This window comes from Triticum urartu, chromosome 4A, assembly GCF_056163025.1.
Source record: "Triticum urartu cultivar PI428250 chromosome 4A, HENAU_Tu73, whole genome shotgun sequence".
Taxonomy (NCBI): domain Eukaryota; kingdom Viridiplantae; phylum Streptophyta; class Magnoliopsida; order Poales; family Poaceae; genus Triticum; species Triticum urartu.
This window is the reverse complement of record NC_141876.1, coordinates 437,752,896-437,777,146: the sequence shown is the minus strand read 5'-3', so window position 1 is coordinate 437,777,146 and position 24,251 is coordinate 437,752,896. Positions and strand designations below refer to the sequence as shown.

Below are 24,251 nucleotides of genomic sequence, written 5' to 3'. Positions count from 1 at the left end.
TATTATTCCTTTAACCTGATCATTTGTAATGAGGCTGAGCATCCTCCTCCCCCTGCTCGCTGCATCCCTCCAGACGCCTTCTTGTGTACGTCTGCATGGATGCCACCTGTACTAACTTCATTTTCCCTCTTCTATCAATGAAATGATACACTGCTAAGCGTATTCACCAAAAAATACCAAGTACTAGTGTCTAGCACTACTAGTCTCTCTCTCTCTCTCTCTCTCTCTCGGAATACTACTACTACGTAACACCTGCCATCCAGTTATCTGTTGGTCATCGACCGATTGGGCGTAAACATGCATCACCTTTTCCTTGTCGGGCTTTGGGCTTTGATCATCCTGGTATTGCAAAACGAGAGCTCGCCATTCGGCGCTTCAGGCGCCAAGGGAAGCTCCCTGGCGCCCACGTGCCGGCACTGGTGGGCTGGCCCATGTACACGTTCATATTTGAGAAGAAAAACAGGAAAAGTCTTTAAAAAACCGTGATTCAAAAAAATTCATGTACTTTTAAAAAATGTTCATGAACTTGAAAAAAATCATTGAATTTGAAAAGGTTCATTAACTTTTCTAAAAGATCATTGAATTTGAAAAAAAATATCATCAATTTTGCAAAAGTTCATCAATGTTGAAAAAGTTTATCAATTTTGAAAAAACAAAGTTCATCTAATTTGGAAAAAGTTCATCGATTTGCAGAACTTTCTATAGAATTCATTGATTTTAGAAAAAAGTTCATCAAATCCTATAAAAAATTCAGAAACTTGAAAAAGTTCATCATTTTGTAAAACAACTTCATCGATTTGGGAAAAAGTTTCACGATATTTAAGTAAAAAAGAAGAAGAAAAGGAAGGAAAGGGAGAAGTTTTCATAGCAAAGCGTTATGGCTGGGTGGTTACTGCAGTTCATCGGGGAGAAGAGATCCCTGGTTCGACTCTCCACGCGTAGCTTGGCGGGCTTCAGGCGCCCGTTTGCAAAACGCACGGGCGCCTGAAGCACTAAATGGGATATGCCTTGCAAATCATTTCGTGCGGTACTTTGGATGTAAATGCAACGGTTCAAAGGAAAATCGACTGAAAGTGATAAAATTTGCAGGCACCTGAGCCATAGGCGCTCCCAAAGAATTAGGAAGAATTACCCATCTGCTTATGTACTGAATAATGTAATAAAACTTCATGTCCCCATAAGGAAATCTTTATGTATAGTACTGCCCTTTTTTCGATTGCGTTTATGGTGTTCTGTTTTAAGTTGGGCGCAGCCAAACGCACATATAGCATGAGATCATCGAGCAACAGCACATCCACATATAGCAACTAATCTTCCCTGTCCATTTGTATCAGCGGCGGCAAAGGCGGCCTCATGGCATCGCCATAGCCGTTGTACGTGGCCGATCTCCCCATCGCGATGTCGACCATCTGCTCATCCAGTGAGCCCGTGCCGGCGCCGCCCAGTGCTGCCATGGCGTCAATCTTGGGCGGGCACGACAGGCTCCGGGAGTGCGTCGACGTGGACGCCTCCCGCGGGAGCGGCACCAGCACGGCGCGGCCCTCCTCGTTGCGCGCCCCGTGGCCGACGAGCCGATCGTCGTCGAAGTCGTAGAAGTTAGCCGTCCGCACCTCCTGCGCGAGCGCGCAGCTCCAGCAGAAGAGCCACTTGGCGCAGTCGCCCACCGCGGCCCGCCGCCCGCCGCCTCCTGCCGGCAGCTTGTACCGCTTCCGCATCTGCGTCCGCCAGTAGCCGCCGTAGAGGAAGCCGCAGAAGCAGAGGAGCACGCCCACGGCCACGACGGCGTCGCGGATGTCGTCGTCGTGGACGTTGAGCGCCGTCACGCTGAAGATGAGGAGGGGCGCGACGCAGAGCAGGATGAAGGTGAAGGCGTGCACGTACATGTTGCCGAACCCGAGGCGCTCCATGTTCCACCCGAAGACGCAGAAGGTGCACGTCGCCGACAGCGCGCACACCGTCCCGTCGTCGCAGCAGTCGCACAGCCCGCCGCTCCACTCCGGCCTGCTCACCACCACGGACCGGTTGTATATCCTGATCTCCACGCCGCGGCCGTCGCTCTCCGGCGCCCCGCCGTGACCATTCGCCTCCTCGCCCGACGACGACGGCTCCGCGTCGGGGTCGCGTGCCTGCTTACGGCCCAGCGGGCTGTAGGCCAGGTAGAGGGCGGCGACGACGGGGAGCCCCGTGCCGAAGCCGTAGCCGATGTTGAGAGCCCAGTTGGGCCGGTCGGTGCGCGAGTAGCTCCAGAACAGAGCGCAGCAGAAGTACTGGGCCAGGCAGGTGATGTGCAGCAGCGCCACCACCACCAGCATGTGGGCGCGGTCGCGCGGCGGCACCGGCGCGCCCTCCTTGCAGTACACCTTGCGGATGGCCTCGCGGTCGCCGTCGGGGCGCCACCGGAGGAGCAGCACCAGGTGGTGGAAGATCCTGGGGTGCTGGTACAGGCACATGATGGTGAAGAGCGCGTTGAGGATCTGGTTGATCACCTCCGACCACTTCTTGCGCCGGTCGTCCCCCGGGATGGCGTCGTCGAGCAACCCCGTCATGAGCAGGAACAGCAGCAGCAGCCCCGCCGCGACGAACGCCAGCCAGATGATCATCCCGAAGTTGGCCGGCCGCCTGCACCAGCTCACCGCGTGAGTCCACAGCTTGCCCCACCTGATCTTCCGCACGAACGGCACGCGGAACCGCCTCCGCCTCCTCCGCGGCCGGCACCCGCCGGCGTTACCGTCGGAGTCCCGGCCGTCTTCGTCTTCCCCGGCCGTGACCTGGCTCCTGCGGCGGAGGCGTCCCACGAAGGTGGACCGGAGGAACCACTCCTTGGACGGGCGCGCGCGAAGGAAGTCCAGAAAGCGCGTCTTGCGCGCGCCCCTGCTCAGCGCTCCCTTCTCCACGGTGGGAATGTAGATGGGGATGAAGTCCATGAGCCGCATTGCGGCCGACGGCGAGGCCGGCTCGCCTACGACGACCTCCACGATCTCGCCGCCGCGGCTCGCGGCGTCGTTGGGAACCATCCCTCTCTGCCCTGCCCAGATAGTAGTAGAACTGTTTGGTGAGTAGCGGAGTAGGCCTTCGGGACTTCAGAACAGCATGCCGTATGTTACAAATCTGCAGCTGCGATGGCTCATCGTCGGACACGTCGAAGTGTCATCTTACATGTCACGACTTGACAAAGTCTGGAAAGTGTAAAAACAATTGTCAACACGCCGCAGCACAGCCAGAAGGACCGGATCAGAGTGATGCCGACTGGCCATTTCTGCGAGCTTTCTTAATTGCAACTGACCAATGAAAATGGATGGCTGGCCTACAGAAATTCAATGACCCCTGTGAGGAATTATACTGCCACTACTTAGATACTAGCAGCACAGTGGAACATGTAGGGATGCAGTCAAGTAAATGGGGCTGAATTGCTGTCTAAAGGACCACGGTGAACCGTGGCACGTCGAAACTAACTGGACACTTCGCTGTACGGATGGACAGTCACAGCAACGCACTGGAGCGTAAAGAAGCACCCGAGTTTCAGAACCTTGCTTTTAAACCTCCTTTCCTAAGTTGTTATTAAGGTAACAAAAGCAACGTTTTCTTTAATTAAATTAAAGAAAGAAAAAAAGGATCACCTCCGAGCCTCTGCATCATCAATGTACTTTCCATTTCTCTGTTGGTAGAAATAGGGTACTCAGTTTGGATGAACTAGTCTCTATGGAATCAAGCATAGAAATAAGCAACTGGTTCGGTGTCATCCATGTGATTTTGTCCTGCGCAGGGAATTTCCACCGGCTCGAGACGGCTGGATTTAACTAATGACCATGGGGGCATCGCTATCAGTACTCCGCAGCAAACATACCGTGTGAATTCTTAGGAAATGGTGGAGAGAAAAGAAGGTGAAAAGGGAAAGAGGAAAGCTGAATCCAACGGTGCAAGCACCCACAGAGCTCTGAAGGGACCAGGCAAGGCATGGCCGTCGCTGCTCCACTCATATAGAGCATGGAATGGAGTCGCTAGAAAACACGGTCGAGGCTAAGCAAACGCAAGCATTGCTCAAGTAAGACGAAAGAGCCGCTAATGTGCGGCAATTAAGAATGTTGTTCAGGCTCGCTTCTTCTCAGGCATTCATTCATGGCCGTAACGGAAGGCGAGCTGAGCAGGGGAGGGGGTTAACAGAGAAGGATTTCGAGAAGTGGCTTAGCGCAGACCTGGGCTGGAAGACGCCTGCAAATCTTGCCTTGATCCGCCGCTCTTCTCTCCCTGATCGGCGGTGACGGAGAGAAAAGATCGCCGCCGCCGCTGCGGATCGTGGCTTGCACCGGCAGACGAGCAGTCGCCTGCTGGGGTTTCAGACGGGGGGAGATGCCAAGTCAGGACTCAGACGTCTCTCTTATTTATCCATGGAAGAAAGTCTCTCTTCTGCCTAGCTAGGTAAATATGGGATTATTGACTGCAAGAGAGGTCTCTCGTCTTCTTGCTGTTCTTGTTCTTGTTCAGAGGGGAGGGCAGAGAGGAGGTCAGAGATGGCGGGTGGGGGGAGATTTAGAAATGGATGGAGAATAGTGAAGTGCTTGGCAACTTTCGGTACCGTGGAGCGGGTGCCGGCTGGAAAAGCCTTCCGTTCCATGCTCCATTATCTATCAAGGGCGTGGTCTTTTACCCCGGCCGAATTGCTCGCCTTTATTTGCCAATTTTCTTTCTTCCTTAGTTCCAGTGAATCCAAATGATAAACAAAACTTAAAAATTCCTAAGAAAGAGTTTGATGAATTCAAATGATCCTATCCATTGGAACGCCTATCTCTAGCGTCTCATGCCGCTGCAATTACGGAGCATCGCATGAAATCTAGAACACATTTAATCTTGGAAAAACATTAAATCCATTCATTGCGATTAATTTTGTAATTAAATCTTACTTATAAAATCATGATTTTGGTGTATATAAACGATATCAGCCATACAACCACCTATATCCAATATCTCACTCCACTTTGATAATGTGGCATCACATATAATAATCTGGAAAGAACATTAATCGCATTAAGCACAATTAATTTAAAAAGATTTGGTTATGTTAATTATAATTAATCTTGAAAATGACGTAATTGTATAAATAATAATCAAATTGCACCGTGAGGAAGCGGACTGCGTGGCTACCAAAGCCACCTGGTCCAACTGGAATTGCAACTGCAGCGCACGGTCGAGCCACCCAACTAGAACTAGTGCATGCGGAAGAAGCACATAAAGCTCGACCGGAGCAGCCGAGAAGCAGAATGACCCATGATGTGCCGTGAGCCAGGATCTAGCCGCGCTAAGAAGTTGAGACTGAAGGGCGCATCACATCCTTTGATAAAGAAATTAGGGTGTTCAGCAGACGATGCAAAAAGACTACAATCATAATGGTACATGGCATGGCTCAGATTTCTAAATGGCTAATCCTTAGACAACATTCGTGCAGTGACATAAGATAGTCATGAGAGTGAAGAAAACAAAACATGATAACGGTTATCAAGAAAATATCAAATTAGATGTGCATTACTCGTGCATGATTACTAGTTTCTCGAAAAAGTGGCCGAGTAAACCTACATTTTACACAGCGTGCTCACATCACACAAAGATCACACCACAAAACGGTGGGACGAACAAAACAAGATCGCACCAGGCCAATCATATTTCTTCAGAAAAAATAGACACCACAGTACGTCCAATCGACCAATAGACTTGATCAAAGAAGGCCGGCTGCTTGTGCTGGTCGACTTGAAGCTAATGCGTGTTATCAAAAGTGTTGAATCTAATGGATGGATAGTGGAGGAGGTGTGATGATGTGAATTGTGATTGGGACCTGCACTATCTCACGGTCACGGACATTCTACAATTCAAGCCCACACCGATTGACGTGTTCGCACCGCCCTTCTTCCTCGCCAGCCTAATAAGTAATGACTAATGACTTTGCATCTCCGTTCTGGGTGATCAAATGTTCGGAGGTGCCAAACGAGACTACGGTCTAATTATAGCGAGCATTGCAAACCTGCTGCTGCTGCCATATTGTGAAAAAAATAACTTCATTATCTCAACCGGCGCCATTTCAATAGTGACGTCTTCCGAAGCTGTATGATCCAACTAGATGAAACCCTTCATCATCAACACCAGAGGGCGATAAGCGCTTTCCCGCGCCGTTCTTCAGTTGTGAAATTAGTTCTACTTTTTTTCTTCTAAGGGTTATTTCGGCAATTTGTGTTCCACGCATATACCATTCATATTCCGCGCAAATAGCAGAGGAGGTCCAACAACCCCCCCCCCCCCCCCCCCCCCCCCCCCCCCCCGCGGGCGCAATTGGGCCAGCTACGTAGGGCGGTCTTTTTGAGTTCCGGAAATGTTCCATTCGTTTTTTTTGTTTTTTTTCTCTACAACATTTTTTCTTTTCCTGTTTGTTTTTATATTTGTTTTCCTTCTTTTAGTTTTTAACTCCTGAATATTTTCCAAATTTATGAATATGTTTTGAATTACATATAAAATTCATAAACCATATTTTATAAAATTCATATATTAAATTCGTCGAGACTTGTTCAAATTCATATATTTTTCAAATTTGTGGACAGAATTATAAAATTCATGAAGATTTTTTTATATTCATGAACAATTTTTTAATTCACAAACCTTTTTAAATCTATAAACATTTATAAAATTATTGAACATTTTAAAAATCACGAACACTTCTAAAACTAGTGAATGTGTTCTAAGATGAAACTTCTGAACTATTAAAACAAACCTCAAAGGTTTGAAATCTATCAATATTCCTCAGCAGCCATTTAAAATAGAGTGAATTCCGGTTTTTACCATATACTTTGATATTTTTGACAAATAAAACAAATTTAACATTTTTTCCCATTCGGATTACCCCATTTAGCAAAAAATTGCAGTTGTTACCCTATTTGGTGAAAGTGTTACTGGATTTTAACCGATTTTACATTTTGTAAGTTTTGTCTTATTTCCGACGCAAAAAGAGACCGTAAGAAAATATATAATCACCGTAAAAAATATTTTATGTTATGTAAAATTACAAATGTAAAAACATAGTCTAAAATACACATAAACTGCAAATTTTTTTGTCTTATGATCTATATTTTTATTTTCTTATGTCAAATTTTATGTAGTGAATCAATAGGAATGTAACTATTTGAATTCGAAACGTAATTTAATTGTGAAATGATCATAAGATTACCTCGGGTGAAGAATAACTTATTCTATGCCCTAGGTGATGAATATATATATATATATATATATATATATATATATATATATATATACATACATAAACACTATTCTGATCACGGGATCAGAATAATATTCTCATCACAACATGAACTTCCCGAGTAACGCGCCTGACTTTCCCCGAGTACCAGGTTGAACTTCAGCTAAAAGGTGTCCAAATGGGGCTTGCGATAGTGTTGGATAGCTACGGACATCAGTATCATGACCCAAGTTAAAATTTTGGCAAATGTAAGCGGTTTAAGAGCAGTTTTGAAAACCGTTTTTTCTTTATACAAAAAACGTGAATCGTATTTTCGATCGTATTTTTAAACCGTTTATCGGAATGAGGCAAATAATATGACGTTGGAAAGCTGCTACAAAACCGCTCCTTCCAAATGTTGAAAGTTTTCTCTAATTCCCTACGGTTAAAGAGTAATTCGGAAAATCGTAAAATTTCGTAAACCGAACACCCGAGTTCGTATTTTTGACGCCATTTCTAAACGGCTAATCCAATTGAGGCAAATAATATGGCGTTGGAAAGCTTATGAAAATGCGCTACTTTTTTATGTTAAAAGTTTTTTCTAATTTTGAATGGTTTAAAAGTAATTTAGAAAATGGTACAAGTTCCACAGAGTTCGTATTTTTGAGCTAATTTTTTAACCGTACGTCCAAATGCAGCAAATAATATGGCGTTGGAAAGCTTGAAGAAATGCGAAACTTTTTTGTATATATTGTTTCTCCTAATTCACTACGGTTTTATGTCAGTTTTGAAAATGGTTAAAAACGTATTTTTGCCGTAATTTCTACAAACTTTATCGGAATGGGGCAAATAATATACCGCTGAAAAGCTACGGAAAATGCAAAACTTTTTTATGTTGATGGTTTTCTCTGATTCCTAGCCGTTTTCAAATAATTTTGAAAATGGCGGGATCATGCGTTCTGCCTTTATCGCGAAACAGATTTTCGAAAATGCACCGCGTGAAGAACCTGGACTTCTCGGCGCGTGTACCTAAACTTCACTCAGTTTTTCACGTGATTTTTTTGCTCATAGGTCTCCATCCACTGCTCGTAGTTCTCCATCCACTCACCGGAATTGAGCAAGTGATATACCGGTGGAAAGCTGCTGTAAGCACTTAACTTTCCCATGTTTATCGTTTTTTCATACTCGTGACGATTTGAAAAAAGTTTTTCATCTGAAATTCATTCAGTGTACTAGGTGAATTTCCTGCTATTTTCAGTTGAACTTCTGCGATGTATTTTCGTTTGTAATTTTCTCATCCATTCATCAGTGTTACACAAATGTTATTTCCTTTTGTACAAATCTCTCTCACAATAATTTTTTTGACTTTCTTCGACGAAGGACTTGAACTTATAACAACAAAACTTTTTGCCTTTTCTTTTTTGTTCTTTTTTTAATACAAAATGCACGCCATATATTACATGAACTTCTAGCAGTTATCAACCTGAACTTCCCTCGGTTACATGAAAATATTTGAGTTTTTTAATGAATTTTTAATCTTATTTTTCTTAATCTTTTTTATGAGTTTTGAAGCGCTCTATTTTTAATAGTTGAACTTCTTGTTATTTTATTTTTGAACTTCTTGTTTACATTCTTTAATAACGAGGAAAATCTGAGTTTTCTATAATCATCGAACTTCTCCATCTTTTTAATATGGACTTCCTGATTTTATTTCTTAATCTTTTTTATGAAATTTTGAAGCGCTCTATTTTTAAAAGTTGAACTTCTTGTTATTTAATTTTTGAACTTCTTGTTTTCATTCTTTAATAACGAGGAAAATCTGAGTTTTCTATACTTCTCCATCTTTTTAATATGGACTTCCTGGTTTTATTTCTTAATCTTTTTTATGAAATTTTGAAGCGCTCTATTTTTAAAAGTTGAACTTCTTGTTATTTAATTTTTGAACTTCTTGGTTTAATCTTTAGTATCGGGGAAAATCCAATTTTTTAAAAAAGGGGGAAATCTTTTTAAAACTTTTTTTGTTGTTTTATTATTTTAATTTGAAATTATTAGTTATTCTTTAGAGCGAGAATCTGAGATTTTTATCAAATTTGAACTTCTCTGTTATTTTAATTTGAACTTCTTAGTTTTATTCTTTAGTAACGAGGAAACTCGAGTTTTTTTAACCTCTTTGTTTTAAAATTTTGAACTTCTTGTTTTTTTTAATAATGTGAAAAATCCGAATGTTTTATAGACATCGAACTTCACCATTTTTAAATTTGAACTTCTTAGTTTTATTGGTTAGTAACAGGGAAAATGCTTTTTTATATAAAACAATGATACCGCACCGTTACTTTAATTTGAACTTCTAGTCTTTATAGAATGGGGAAAATCAGTTTTTATACAATCTTTTGAAATGCTCCTCTTTTTAATTTGAACTTCTCTGATATTTTTACAAACGGGGAAAATCTGTTATAAAGATTTTTGAACTACTCTTTTTTAACTTCTCGCTCAAAATTTTTTAACTTCCAAATTTGTCTTTATGATACTAAAACTTCATTTTTTTAATGTTGACCTGCTTCGGTTTTTAAATTTGAACTTCTTATAGAATTTTGTCGCGACATTTTTTGCATTTTTTGCTTTTCGGTGAAACGGGTTAGGCGGTCCCTTTTTTCATTTGATCATTTTTCTTCTGTACGTGGTACACGTGAACTTCGAAATTTTCTGAAACATGAACTTCGCGTGCTACTAATTTTTTTCATGAAACTCCATAGTTTTTAATATTTGAATTCACATAGTATCTGCCATTCGAACAACAATTTAAATTTAAAAACATGGCTCTGGCTTGTTCGTGGCAATCTCATGTAACCAGTATCTAACAATCCAACACCTTATATGAGAGAAAAACAAATAAAGCTATCTTAATTTTACCTGAACAGAAAATCTACTGTTAATGCTGTCAAGGAGGAAGTAGGATCAGTTTCAGGAAACATGCTGATCACTACTACTATAATTAAGCAAGATAAGTATGCATGCATCCTACTATATATGTCAGGATTTTTAGTTGCTTACAATGGTGAAGTGATGAATCTACATAGGGAAACGACGTGATGCATCATGCATCCCTTCCAAAACATACAGTCTGAAAAAAACAGTCATGTGAAAAAACAAAACACCAGGTGATACCTTAGATTACACTACTTGATATTATATATCAGATCAGATTCCCCACTAATTAACTAGCTGGTACTAGCTAGAATTTTGCACTCAAAAGCAAAAGCTACAATCTGAATGGAGGACTGATGAGAGAAGAGAGATACATATGTTTACAATAGGGAAAAGAATAGAAATGGATGCCTTTTTCATAGTTGGACACTCCGCTAAATTTTCATAGTTCGTTTAGTTCCAGATTCAAAAGGGATCCAAAAGTAATCCTTTTCAAGTTGTAAAGCTCTGTTTGGATGAAACATCAAATGGTAGAAACAAATCGTCAGCACTCGGTTACAGCAAAAATCGAGAGAGCTGTCGTAGAGCTCGCTATGAGCTCAGATTCAGAGCTGTTTGCACGGACAAATGTAGATTGCTTTGGGTTTGGGTTCGAGTTTGGCACCTTTTCTGGCCCTCGTCTGAGGCGCTGGAAACACGACACAACCCATATCTATGGAAATAGCTTTCGGGGCTATCATGCTTGGAAGTTTGTGGCAAACGAAGGACGAAATCTGGATAAAGGTTCTCGAATTCCAGCGAATCTTATTCCAGCTGAACTTGCTCTGTAGAGGTATTACCACAAGAACTGATATAATACACATGTATGAATATTCGTTGCTCACTAATTTGGGCAAAGGACAAAAGTTGATGTTAGTTATCAGAGACATAACCACAAACATGTTGAGGGCATCAAATCAGCACAACTTTCGCGAAACTTGTGCAAAAAAATTCTCCAAAGAAACAGGGGACTAGGGGAGTAGCCGCTCACACATGCAACAATCACATGAGGGGATGCACAGAAAAGGCAGAACCTGAACGGGGACTAACAGTGTAGTTGGACTGATGCCAAGTCGTCCTAGGTGTGAGCCAGCCACCTCCTCTCCAGGTCCGAAGCATGGAGGCCAGCACCATCCTCACGTGCGCGCGACGACCATGACGTGGAGGAGATGGGGGTGCAAGGCGTTGGGTTCGGGAGGAGCCACTAGCGGCGGCGCATGATCTTGGTGGCGGGCGGCGGCTCGGGTTCTTGGGGGGCGGCGCTGGCGTTTGTTCCACAGGGCCGACGACGGCTTCAACGCTGGCGGAGGAGGTGATGCAGGGGCGGAGAGGGGTGGAATAATTGTGTCAGAGATCCCTGGATGGTTGGGTTTTGGGTGCTGAAGTGGTGAACATCCAGGAGCTCCGTCGTTGAACGCCTGGAAGTGGTGCCGAACGGCATGAGCGCTGCGACGGTGGATCCCCATCGGGAGGAGGCTACGTGAGTGAGGGGGCCACGGGCTTGCTCGTCTTCAGTCGAGGACCATGGCGGCGGTGGGCGCGATCCAAATCCAGGCATCGGCACCCCGGATCCATGGCCGGTGGCGGCGCGCGAGGCCTGTGGGCGGTGGAGGTTTGGGGCGGCGGCGCGGCGCGCAAGGACGATGGGCGGCAGCGGGGGTTAGCCGGTGGACGGTGGCGCGAGGCCGGCGAGGAGTGGCTACGAGATGCCGGCGGGGAGGGGCCGCGCGGTCCGGTAGGCAGGAGCGGCGCGGCGCGGCAGGCAGGGGAGGGGCGGCGTGGTGGTTTGGTTGGTAGGGATCGGGGGATGGTGAGGCGTCGTCGAGGGAGAGGAGAAGGTCGTGGGTGTGGTAGTGGGCCGTTCGGGTTGTGCACAACGAGTCAGCATGTAGCTCTGTTTTCCTCCGTTCGAGATCTCAGGAACACCCGTCACGCCCTATATAGCGACGTTGTGATCAGAATAACTAGTGTTACTCTCTCACCCCGGTCGAGCCACCGAGCCAGATTCCTCCAACGCATCACTCAACCAGGCTCCACTAATGTAAAACTTTTGCCCCCGTGATGTAATTTTACATCAAGTCAAGAGCCCACTCCGTCCTAAAGAAAAAAAATCGCACCCGAGAAGCGCGGAGCCATCTTCTAAAAAAAACAGGGGCGGAGTGGACGAAGGGTGCGAGCGCCGAGCGGCGGTTGGACTCCGGCGCCGTGATGCTCCACCGCGTTGTGAGCGGCGCGTGAGATCGGCGTCTCGTAGGGTGGCCTAGGTTTCGGGCAACGCGGCGGGCCAAGCCGTGCTGCTGTGACGTCGGCGTCAGGGGTTCTTCATGATACGGGGGCATCTCCCGTGCGGACGACGCCTCATCGGCCGAGTCTCCGGCGACGACCACTCGGCCGATACGGGCCGACTCCACGAGCCAGGGGTTGGTGGCGCCCTTGGCTGGAGGACAAGCTGGTCCTGGTAGGGCGTTGCTGTCTGAAGGGGTACTAATTCCCTTGCCCAATATCCTACTAACTCCTTCCTTTAATCTCCTATTGCTCTGCCCATCATTTGCCAAACATGCTGAATATGAGATAGTCTAGCCTGAAGCAAAACCAGAACCATTATTGGTTTTCCGATTGGTTAGGAGTGTGGTTCGATTGCTCTTCAGTTTATTAGTTCCAAATTTGGGCGCATCAGCTGCTTCAGGAGATGGCCATGTCCATGTGTGCCACGAAATTAGCTTAATCTGAAGATAGTAAGGGCGTGTTCGGTAGTTGCCCACAGCCACAAAATCCTTAACTCCAGCGCCCAACTTCACCAGCCAGCTTCCCACGTAAACTCCTGGAGCTAGCGAACTGTTCGGTGCGGCAGCTCCTGGGAGCCAGCAATCGGCCAGGCCAAAAGGCCAGGCCTGGGCAGTAGTGGGCTGCTGTGTATGATTTTTTTCTTTGCATTGTGTACAGGAATGGTTGGCATGTTCGTTGGTGATGTGTATTGTCCCTTTTCTTTGTACTGTTCCAATTTCGCTATATACAAAAGCAGTTTCAGCATGCATAGAGAGCAAGGTAACAAAAAGTAGTACTTTTTTTTGCTTGTAGCGATTTTCCTGGTAACAGAGGCTAAACCGAGAGCAAGTACAGAGAGAGAAAATCCATATTTTAAACACAGAATGAATGTGCAGATTTTGAAACAATGCATACCATGGCATGAGTATCAGGTTGCACACATGTTTCATAGTACTTAAGCCTCACATTTTGCATACGTTTGCAAATCAAAAGGGGCACATAAATGTCTCTAACATCAACGCTTCACCTCATAGTTTTGCATAAGTTTGCAAATCAAAAGGGACACGTATCAACAATGCCTCACCAACTTAGAGCAATGGATGTAGCTAGTTCTTGCCTAAACACATCCATGTCTTCACCATTTTCCGCCGTAGTTGATGTATCTGATGCATGAGAAGGAACAGCAAATCTCTTGTATCGTTCCGGAATTGTTGGCACAGAGTCCGGGTCCCTGTCACATCGAACAAAGTGAATATCTTCTTCATCATGGAAGCGAACATAGTTGTGCAAAGTCATTGTAGCGGCAACAATCATCTTTTGTGTTTCAATGGAGTAGCTTGGCATCTTCAGAAGAATCTGCCATTTCATTTTCCACACTCCAAAGGCTCTCTCTATGCAATTGCGTTTGGACGAGTGGAGCCTATTGAACTTCTCTTTAGGAGTATTGGGTGGAACACCTCTATGAAAGTCAGGCACATGATATCTTTCACCTTTGTACGGTGCGAGATATCCCTTTCTATTACGATAGCCAGCATCCACAAGGTAGTACTTGTCTACGAAAAATAAAGAGAAGAATGAATGTTAGAATTGGCATACATGAAATGAGTTCTAACATTCTGAGTCATGGAGGAAGGGGGCCTAGTCCACATGCTCACCCTTTGGAGGATGGGGGAAGGTGGCCTTGTCCGCATGCATTGCATGAAATACTCCCTCCATTCCACAATGTAGTGCTTCCTCTATCCCTGTGCTTCAACTTTGACCGTAAATTTAACTACCAAGACCGATTGCGGCGGGAGCAAAAATTATATCAGTGAATTCGTATACGAAAGAAGTTTTCAATTATATATTTTTTCTCCCGCCGCAATTGGTCTCGTTGGTTAAATTTATGGTCAAAGTTGGACCTCGGAAAGCGCGGGCGCACTATATTTTGAAATGGAGGGAGTAGCACACTTGTGTCATGCATAGAACCAGGTTGTCCAATTAAAGCTCGTGTAGTCCAATCCGGTTCTCACTTTGAATTGCAATGCCACTTCGTCGAATGCACTAGGGGTCAAGATTTTGTTTGGCCTATTTCTAGCCCGCACTTGCGTGACCATCAAGTTGGTAACGATCCTAGTGTTCTCTTCATCCCACTCGGCAGTCATGCTCGAAGACATGCTCTGAACTTGACTATAAAAAATATGTGAGTGCTTAACTATAAAAAAAACATGTACAAGTGCCGTTGCTATCATTATGTACTAGCAGGAAAATGCAATCAAGATATATAGCAGCAGAACATGCACTCGTCAATCAACTTGTAGCAATACTGCAATAGCAATATTCATGTCTTTTCTGAACATATAGGAGCAGAGCATGTACTGAACATATAGCAGCATAGCATATACTGAACATATACATCTCTTTTCTGAACATATAGCACCAGAGCATATAGCAGCAGAGCATGTACTGTAACATCTACATCTCTTTTCTGAACATATAGCAGCAGAGCATATAGCAGCAAAGCATTTCTGCATCTCTTTTCGGAACATATAGCAGCAGAGCATATAGCAACAGAGCATGAACATGTACAGGGAGAGGTGGTCGGACAACAAAGAGGGCATCACCTTCGAAAAATCGGAAGAGGTGGTCGGGGAGGCAGAGAATCGACACAGCCGCCGGGTTCTTCGGCGGAAGACGGCGAGCAGGACAGGGATGACTTGTCGAGGACGGAGGAGCCGGTCGGTGACGGAGGCAGACGAGGGCGGGGATGGGTGGTAGAGGACGGAGGAGACGGTCCGTGACGGCGGCGGACGAGGGCGAGCAGGGCGGGGATGGCTTCAAAGCATGGACGAGCGGCGGCCGCCGACGCTGAAGGTGCAGTCCGCCATGGCTGCTGCGTGCGGCGGCTAGGGTTGCAGGAAGGGAAAAGAGGAGTTGTGCGTCTGGTGGAGTTGGCTCGAGGGAACGGTCAATCGATCACTTGGCGGTGGCACTCTTCCGTAATTCTTTACGAATCCAGCTTCTCAATTTCCTCGGAGCCAGGTTTTTCCAGCTCCGCGACTCCGTCAAATTTGTACGCAGGTTCGAGCCAGCTCCTTGGTCCAATAACCAGAAGTGGAACCGTTCGGCTGGAATCCGAGTCTGAATTAGAGGATTTCAGAAGGGGGATTTTGATTTGTTGCCACCACTTATTTGGGACTTTGACAATTTGCCACTGTCTATTTTGTAATTGATATTTTGCCACTTCTTAGTTGGAACTTTGAGGATTTGCCCTTGCCCATGTGAAATACCGAATGTGCCCATGTTTTCGATTGGCCGAGCACGCGGACGAGCTCTTCCTGTTCGTTCTTCATGTCTCTGCTACACTGATTATTTCATGGGAGCATGGCGAGCATGCAAGCAGCTCAGCGATTCTTCTATGATAGCAAACGAGGGACTTTTCTACGCTAATACGCATCAGTGATTGCTCCCGCTCCAAGAGCCAGGATTATGCATCGCATCAGCTGCCATTCGTTCAGAGCACAAGAGTCTACGCAGCTGGCCAGCGCCGAGGCACGAGACTTGAGCAGTACCAACAGCAGTACAGCACTACGTGCGGCGGCGGCGACCAGCAGCACCTGCTGTAGCACTAGTACGCGGGCGACGAAGAGCAGCATGGGGCAGGCGGGTGTGACTGACGAACTGAATAGCAGGGGGCGGCGGGTGGAAGCGGCTGAACGGCTCGGCGGCAGCCTGAAGCACTCGCCGGCCCTCCCTAGCCGCGGCGGTGGACTCGCCTGCGCCGATCCGGCTCCCTAGTCGCTGCGGTGCGCTCGGCACCGTACAGGTCCTCTCTACAACTGCAAGGGCCGCCCGTGAGCAACAGGGCCGCCGGCGGCAGCGGCGGGGCAGCACGAGCAGCTAGGGTTCGTCCCGATTTGGGAGGATGCTGTGCAGTCAAACAGGTAAAAGGGTAGTTTTGTCCTCTGTTTTGTGCACTTCTTATGTCTATCATTTACATAGATTGTTTTTGTGCTGAAAAGTGGTAAAAAAATAAAATGCAAACAAAGAAGTGTCACCAGATCAATTTCAATGTAATGAGTGGCAAAATGTCAAAGTCCAGAGTAACTGGTGGCAAATAATCAAATTGGCCGGTTCGAGCCAGCTCCTTGGTCCAATAACCAGGAGTGGAACCGTTCGGCTGGAATTCGATTCTGGATTAGAGGATTTCAAAGAAGTGAGAGAGCTACCGAACACGCCCTAAGAGTAGCACACTCGGTAGCTCCTAGTGTACCAATCTGGACTATGCAGCTATCTAGTAGGAATTCTGAACTAGTGTCTTGGTAGTTCCAACAAATCAGGGATTCAGTCTTCCTCAAAAAAATATCAGGGATTCAGTATAAAGCTTATAGGTGTTCTTATTCAAGTTGCTCTCCTTGGTACAGGGATAGCTTTGCCTCCAAAATATACTGTGATAGCTCTAAAAACCGAAGGAAAAAAATGTTCGCTCAAAGTTCCATCATTGTCCTGTCCAAACTGTAATATTTAGATGACATGAATCATGATATAAGAGTTCAGTTCAGATTTTAAGGCGTTTAGAAAAAAAATCTAGTAGCCTTGTGACCATCACCGTGTTAACTTTGTTTGGGTTTCAGCTAACCTGACATCTCTGCGTAAATTTATAGTTAGCTGCTTGAATCTTTCTTATGCACAACTTGAAAATTTATGAAAGGCTGCCAGGTTATCTCTAAATTAGATTAAGGGAATGTTGAGTTAGCTCCAACATTCTCCACATAGATTATTGGATAAACCAGAAACCGTATGAAGCAATAACTTCAAAAAAGAAACTCTAGTGCACTTCTATTTACTTGCTATGACCATATTGACGCAATCAGTGTCGCCGCCTCTCCATCTATTTATATATGAATCTTTCATAATCTCCCATCCGATGAATCTGCTCGAATTATGTGTCTATTCACTGTTTCATGTAGCAACTTATGTTCTTGTATATTGTTTTAGCATCACTGGTCATTGACAGCATTTTGCTTCATGCGGGCTGCATCTCGTCCCACGACAACGGTTGGCAACTAGGTGTTCGCCATGGGAGTTCTTTAGTATCACCCCTTCTTCGTCATTTTACATGATTATGTGTTCTTTACTCTCTCATGCCAAGTATGTGCTTGAATTAAGTTGGATTTAGTAAGAAATTTGGTTAGCTGAATTTGGATGGATTACCTCCCCAAATGCAGAGTTGAAACATTGTGTATTTTATACTGGTCTCGTCCCCAAAATATTTGTTTCGGGTATAGCTATCCTACACGCTTAGTACTCGGACTGCCATAATTTCTTTTGCCTACTCAGTATGTCCTTAGTAAAATGTCTTCTTGGTTTTGTTCATAGATTGTGTCATTTATAGTTAACCTTTACTCGACATGCATGATTAAGGGGCGGGGAGGGAGTACTGTTACTGCCATATACTCACCATTTACATTTTTGTCTAAAAAGTTTGATTTCTCCATAAATGTAACTCCAAATTTAGGGAAGCGAAAAGATAGGTTTTTGCCCCCAAGATTGAATCTTTATTGACTTGTGGTTCATGTGATGATTTATTTTGACTATGTTGGTAGTACCTGTAAGCAAAGATAGAAGTTTGGCAAGGACCAAAATGTAAAATGTATTGTGTACTTATCTCTGACAAGGAATGGAGTGTGTGTGTTCGACAGTCTTCCAGAAAATCGCCAGCCCACTTCTCTTGCGAGTTTACGGAGGCGCAAGTGATAATCCGGCGAATCCCAACATGGCATCAGAGCAGGTTGGCGTTCCGGCGGTGGCGGCGTAGTCCCTCGCCGGCAAGGCGGCCGGGCCTGGCGGGGTCAGGAGAGAGAGGAGGCTGCTCTTGCGCGCGCGCGACACGGAGGAGGAGGCGGCTGTGGGCGCGTTCAGGGCGAGCTGGCTGCAGAGTAGGAGGAGCAGGAGGTGCTGCGGGAACTGCTGAGTGTTGGTCTGCTGTCCTGCTGCTGATTGACCAAGGAGAAGGGCAGCTGCTGGTGCATCTGGATCTGCTGCTGCTCTGTGGGGTGTGGTTGCGGCTGCTGCTTGGAAGGGCTCCTGTCCTGGCTGCTGCTGCTACTGGTGGAACTGTGTGGCAGAGGAGGAGCAGTGGAGGAGTGTAGAGAAGGTAGAAGGTGAGGTCCCCTTCAACTGTGGCTGCTGGTAGGTTGCAAGGGAGAAGAAAGGGAGGTGCCTGGTGCCTGCTGTGTGTGCGGGCAGAGAAAAGGTGAATTGGTGAGGTAGTGAAGATGAAGATGACTTGTGGCTTCAACAAGTAGAGAAGAGGTGTGTTGCCTAAATCTGAATCTGTTCGTGGGTTGTTGCTGCTGCCTTGGAGTGGAGAGAAGAACAGAGCAGTAGACCAAAGAGCAGTGTGCAATTGAGGCTGTGAAGGTCAGAGTAAGTTTCGATTGGTAGTGGAGTTGTGAGTGATTGTGTGAAGGTGTGCATTCTGGTAGTGGAAGGCCAGGGAATTTGCAGCGTTATGGATGGAAAATATCAGGCTCTATTTTCCGGGATTGGTAAGCAAAGGGACGATGGTTCAGGTAGAGGTAAAGGATGTGGTAGTGGTACTGCAAAATCATGGCAGCGAGAGGGGGATTGGCTGTGTCCAAATACAAGATGTGAGAATGTAAATTTTGCATTCCGAGGTGTCTGTAATCGCTGTCGGGCAGCACGTCCTACTGATGTTAGTGCAATGGGGACAACTAAAAATGATGGAATATCTCAGACTATTACTGTCGAAATGACTGCTGATGAGTTGAAGAAGTGGCTTCGGTTCAAGGAAGGAATCATTGATGAAAGGTCAACAACCAAGATATTTGCTACATCTGCTAACCCCTGTGGTAATACTTCGAAATTTGTGAAAGGAAGTTATTTTGAGACTGGTACACAGTGGTTAATAGACTCTGGTGCGTCTAAACATATGGCCGGTTCATATAAGGATTTCTGCAGTTATACTCCTGATTTTACAGGGCAAAATGTTAGACTTGCTGATGGTTCTGGCCAGAGTATTAAGGGAGTAGGCACAGTTAAATGTTGCCCAAATATGACTCTATCATCTGTTTTACATGTTCCCTCATTCCCAATCAATTTGCTATCCATCAGCTGCATTACAGAAGAACTTAATTGTGCTGTAATCTTCTTCCCAACATGGTGTTTATTCCTGGAACTTGGGACTTGGAAAATCCTTGGGACAGGAATTATGCGAGGTGGTCTATACTACTTGGATGATGATATGGCACCTATGGCTGCTGCTGTGCTGTCTCAGTCACCATTGGAAGAATTTCTTCTTCATCATCGCAGGCTGGGACACATATCCTTTAACACCCTGGGTCAGTTGTATCCTAATCTCTATAATAAAATTTGCAAAGAAAGTCTAGTATGTGATGCTTGTCAGTATGGGAAGCTAACCCGTAGTATATATACTTCATCTGATCACAGAAGTATGGTGCCATTTCAAACTATCCACTCAGATGTGTGGGGTCCTAGTGGGGTGTGGTCACTTTATGGATACAAATCTTTCGTTACATTTATTGACTGTTGCACTAGGACTACTTGGGTTTATGTACTGAGAAATAAAAGTGACGTGTTTGAATGCTTTAAGGATTTCCACAACCTAATCAAGAATCAATATGATACACGGGTGAAAATATTTCGAACTGACAATGGTACAGAATATGTAGATAACCAATTTGATGAGTATCTGTCAAGCTTTGGGGTTATCCATCAAACTAGTTGCCCAAGTACTTCCCAGCAGAATGGGTTGGCTGAAAGGAAGAACAGACATCTCTTAGAAATCACCCGGTGTATCATGTTAGCTATGAATGTTCCTAAATATTTGTGGGCTGAAGCTGTGATGACAGCGGCTTATTTGATGAATAGAATGCCATCCCGGGTGCTCAATAACAAGACACCGATTGAGTGTCTAACTGGTGAAACCACATATGTTGTGCCACCAAATGTATTTGGATGTCTATGTTTTGTGAGGGATCATAGACCATCAGTTGGCAAGTTTGACCCTAGAGCAGTGAAATGTGTATTTGTGGGATACTCTGGAAAACAAAAGGGTTATAAATGTTGGTGCCCATCAGAAAAACGGATGTTTGTGAGCATGGATGTAGTGTTCAGGGAGCATGAACCTTTCTATGGGAAATCAGTAGATTTAACTGATGTCTTTCCTGATTTATATGTTAATGATGCTACAGATCTGGACAACGAGATAGGGGGAGATAAAGGTGAAGAATATAATGAAGCAGCATCCAGGAATATGATTGTTGGAGTGATTCCAGCTGCAGATATGTATGACGATGAAGATGAAGGTACATCAGAAGCTGAACAGAAACGGACACAGGGGGAGCTACGAGATGAATCAAATGAAGCTGTTAAGTGGCCTAAACCAAATGAAGAACAAGAAGTTCAGGTGTATAAAAGGAGACAGTGGCCTAAACCAAATGAAGAACAAGAAGTTCAGGTGTATAAAAGGAGAAACCGATCTGAGAAGGAAGTTATTCCATCTAGGTGTGATCATGAAGCTCAAGAAGCTCCTGCAATACAAGCACAAGAAACCTTGCCAAGTGTGACACAATCAGATGTGCATGAGTCATCTCCTCAAGTTGATGAGTTAGATATTCCTATCGCTCGCAGAAAGCAGCCACGTTCCACTGCAGGGAAGTTACCATCAAATCTATCTCAATATGATATTTCTAATTATGTCTCATATGTATCATTGGGCTCCCAATATAAATCATTTATAGATGCACTAGATTCCACTCTACCTATACCACGTGATTGGCAGGAGGCGAAACAATATCCGGAGTGGAGAGCTGCTATGATAGAGGAGATGACAGCACTTGATAAAAATAATACTTGGGTACTCACTACTCTTCCTCCTAACAAAAGGGCTGTTGGTTGTAAATGGGTATTTACTGTAAAACAAAATTCAGAGGGAAAAGTAGAAAGATATAAAGCCAGGTTAGTGGCAAAGGGGTATAGTCAGACTTATGGAGTGGACTATGATGTGACCTTCGCACCAGTGGCGAAAATGAACACCATTAGGGCTCTCATATCTATAGCTGCAAATAATAAGTGGAGGTTATTTCAAATGGATGTTAAAAATGCTTTTCTTCATGGAGATTTGAAAGAAGAGGTTTATATGGAGATTCCCCCTGGGTTTGGTACACAAGAAACAGAGGGTAAAGTGTGTAGGCTGAAAAGGTCTCTATATGGTTTGAAACAGTCACCTAGAGCATGGTTTGGACGACTTAGAAAGGAGATATGCTCTATGGGTTATCGATAAAGCAATGCAGATCACACCCTTTTCTTTAAGTACCAGAGTGGCAAGATTGTCATCCTTATTGTGTATGTTGATGATATTGTGATCACAGGCAATGATGATGATGGGATAGCATTCCTAAAGAAGATGTTGGCCAAGTCATTTGAAGTTAAGGATCTGGGTTTTCTTCATTATTTCCTGGGAATTGAGGTTGCATATGGATCACAAGGCATTTACTTATCGCAAAGAAAATATGTACTTGATTTACTCGCTGAAACTGGCATGCTAAATTGTAGACCAGCGACAACTCCAATTGAGCAGAACCATCGTATTCGAGCAGATTCTGGTGATCCTGTGGACAAACATCAATATCAAAGGTTAGTTGGTCGGTTAATTTATTTATCACACACTAGGCCAGACATTGCCTATGCTGTTAGCTTGGTGAGCAGATTTATGCATGACCCGAGATCAAGTCATTTAGATGTTGTGCACAGAATACTAAGATATCTTAAAGGTTGTCCGGGAAGAGGGATTCTATTTTCTAATCATGGACACTTAAAAGTAGAGGGTTTTACTGATGCTGATTGGGCTGGGTGCCTAGACGATAGAAGGTCTACATCTGGCTACTGTGTTTTCGTTGGTGGTAATCTTGTTAGTTGGAGGAGCAAAAAACAAAGTGTGGTGGCACGATCTATTGCTGAAGCAGAGTTTAGATCCATGGCTTCAGGATTATGTGAATTGATGTGGTTGAGGATACTATTATCTGAACTTAGGCTTTTTGATGGAGGACCACTGCAACTTTTTTGTGATAACCAGGCTGTAATCAAGTTAATACACAATCCAGTCCAGCATGATAGAACTAAACACATCGAAATTGATAGACATTTCATAAGAGAAAAGCTAGACGAGGGACTTCTCCAAGTTGACTTTGTTAGATCTGAAAATCAACTTGCAGATGTATTAACAAAGGGTGTTAGTGTTGTATCTTTTGAAAAACTATGTAGCAAGATGGGGCTCGTAAATATATTTGCCCCATCTTGAGGGGGAGTGTTGGTAGTACCTGTAAGCAAAGATAGAAGTTTGGCAAGGACCAAAATGTAAAATGTATTGTGTACTTATCTCTGACAAGGAATGGAGTGTGTGTGTTCGACAGTCTTCCAGAAAATCGCCAGCCCACTTCTCTTGCGAGTTTACGGAGGCGCAAGTGATAATCCGGCGAATCCCAACAGACTACTACTGCAATTTTTTAAAATCTAGATAGACTGATGGCAAGCATCTCAGTTAATGATCGAAATTCCCAGCTACAGACTAGTTTATATGATTTTTAGTTCTTATATGTTCCTTCTAAAAAAATGTGTGTACAAATTTTGTCAGGAATGTAAATTATCATGTCAAGCTTTTAAGCCCATGATTTTAGAGATTTCTGTTTACTTCTTGTATACGAAGAGGAAAGCAGGAGTTTAATGTTTCCTTTGTTCTTGTATAATCTGTTCATCCTGATTATTTACATACTTCTATTAGTTTTTGCCCTATTTAATTTTCTTCATTCAGTTCAGGAAGCACAATGCTGATTCCACAGTTCAGACTGTTGTATAACTCTATTCTAGCCAGAAGTTGCAGACAACAGTATGTATGATATAGTGCAGATATGACTTGTTTCATTTCTTTTTCTGAATTACTATACTTTTGTAGCTTATTGGAGTCATCCTGGACTCCCCATTCTGTTTGTATTTATTGCAGCAAGGCGGTAATGCAACCTCCTCTTGTTAGACGGGATGCTCCCGAACGCCTCTTATGCCATAATGGCGGCATCCTTCATCGCCGCCACCGTGACGCCTCCTCGCTGAGTCAGTCTCTCCCATCGGCCATCGCAGCGAATCAGCAGACTGAGTGACGGGGTCAGTCTTCCAGGGACAATTAAAGGCGCTGGTTTCCTGTGATATTTGTTATGGAATACCATTTTGCCCCTGGCTTCCTCTTCCAACTGATCAAAAGTATTGTCTACAAAGCAATGAAGGCCTTGTGTTGACACCTGAAAATCTGATTGAAGAAATTCTGGAAAATGTGGTCCTCTAGAGATTTTTTTGCAAGTTCCCTTGATATATTCTTAAACGTGGTAGGAATAGTTGTATAAATACGCTGATAAGAGTCATCTTAATCATCTGATACAGTGGATGATCTTTGTCCTTGACTATAGTTTGGAGTGGTCAATTTACGAAACCAGTGTTGTTTTTCTATCATTCATGTTGCCTTTGTTGTATACTCTTCTCATCCTTTGCAGAAATGATGTTGTTTCAGTTGTGGTTGTTTCTTTGCAAAAGAGCTAGTTGTGTATATATATGTTAGTAGAAAAAAGGCCGAAACGGCATATTGTACTACGCATGACCACTATTTGACCACTAAATTATTTTGTCAAGCAAGCACGCAGTTCTTCTGTTATCCCCTATTGCCCACTATTGACCGCTACATTAGCTCATGATTATGCGATATGATTGCTCACATCCAGGCAAGAGTTTGAGTTGTTTA

At 44.5% G+C, this 24,251-nt stretch overlaps 3 protein-coding genes across 14 annotated transcripts; 1 reads left to right on the top strand and 2 right to left on the bottom strand.

Moving 5' to 3' along the window:
• Positions 1-1,118: 1,118 nt before the first annotated feature.
• LOC125551951 (uncharacterized) lies at positions 1,119-4,593 on the bottom strand. Of its 2 annotated transcripts, none has more exons than XM_048715373.2 (2): positions 4,194-4,593; positions 1,119-3,176 (listed from the first exon to the last, which is right to left on the bottom strand). In XM_048715373.2, exon 2 carries the CDS (start codon positions 3,012-3,014, stop codon positions 1,308-1,310), a length of 1,707 nt encoding a protein of 568 aa, XP_048571330.1. In that variant the 5' UTR covers positions 3,015-3,176; positions 4,194-4,593; the 3' UTR covers positions 1,119-1,307. The 2 variants fall into 2 exon arrangements, with proteins under 2 accessions (XP_048571330.1, XP_048571329.1); XM_048715372.2 differs by having other exon boundaries at positions 1,119-3,025.
• A 7,711-nt stretch (positions 4,594-12,304) lies between these two features.
• Positions 12,305-14,023, bottom strand: LOC147976097 (uncharacterized; the record flags this gene model as incomplete). The annotated part of the gene is made up of 1 exon (XM_087520728.1): positions 12,305-14,023. A coding segment is annotated over one exon (501 nt), but the record flags the coding sequence as incomplete, so codon positions are not given.
• Positions 14,024-15,789: 1,766 nt separating this feature from the next.
• LOC125535694 (retrovirus-related Pol polyprotein from transposon TNT 1-94) lies at positions 15,790-24,022 on the top strand. 11 transcript variants are annotated; one of them, XM_087518540.1, is made up of 5 exons: positions 16,416-21,323; positions 21,838-21,935; positions 22,022-22,102; positions 23,282-23,351; positions 23,466-24,022. In XM_087518540.1, exons 1-2 carry the CDS (start codon positions 18,936-18,938, stop codon positions 21,856-21,858), a joined length of 2,409 nt encoding a protein of 802 aa, XP_087374666.1. In that variant the 5' UTR covers positions 16,416-18,935; the 3' UTR covers positions 21,859-21,935; positions 22,022-22,102; positions 23,282-23,351; positions 23,466-24,022. The 11 variants fall into 11 exon arrangements, with proteins under 11 accessions (XP_087374669.1, XP_087374666.1, XP_087374667.1 ...); XM_087518541.1 differs by having other exon boundaries at positions 23,277-23,351; XM_087518543.1 differs by adding an exon at positions 15,790-16,365 and having other exon boundaries at positions 20,659-22,102.
• The last annotated feature ends 229 nt before the right edge of the window (positions 24,023-24,251 follow it).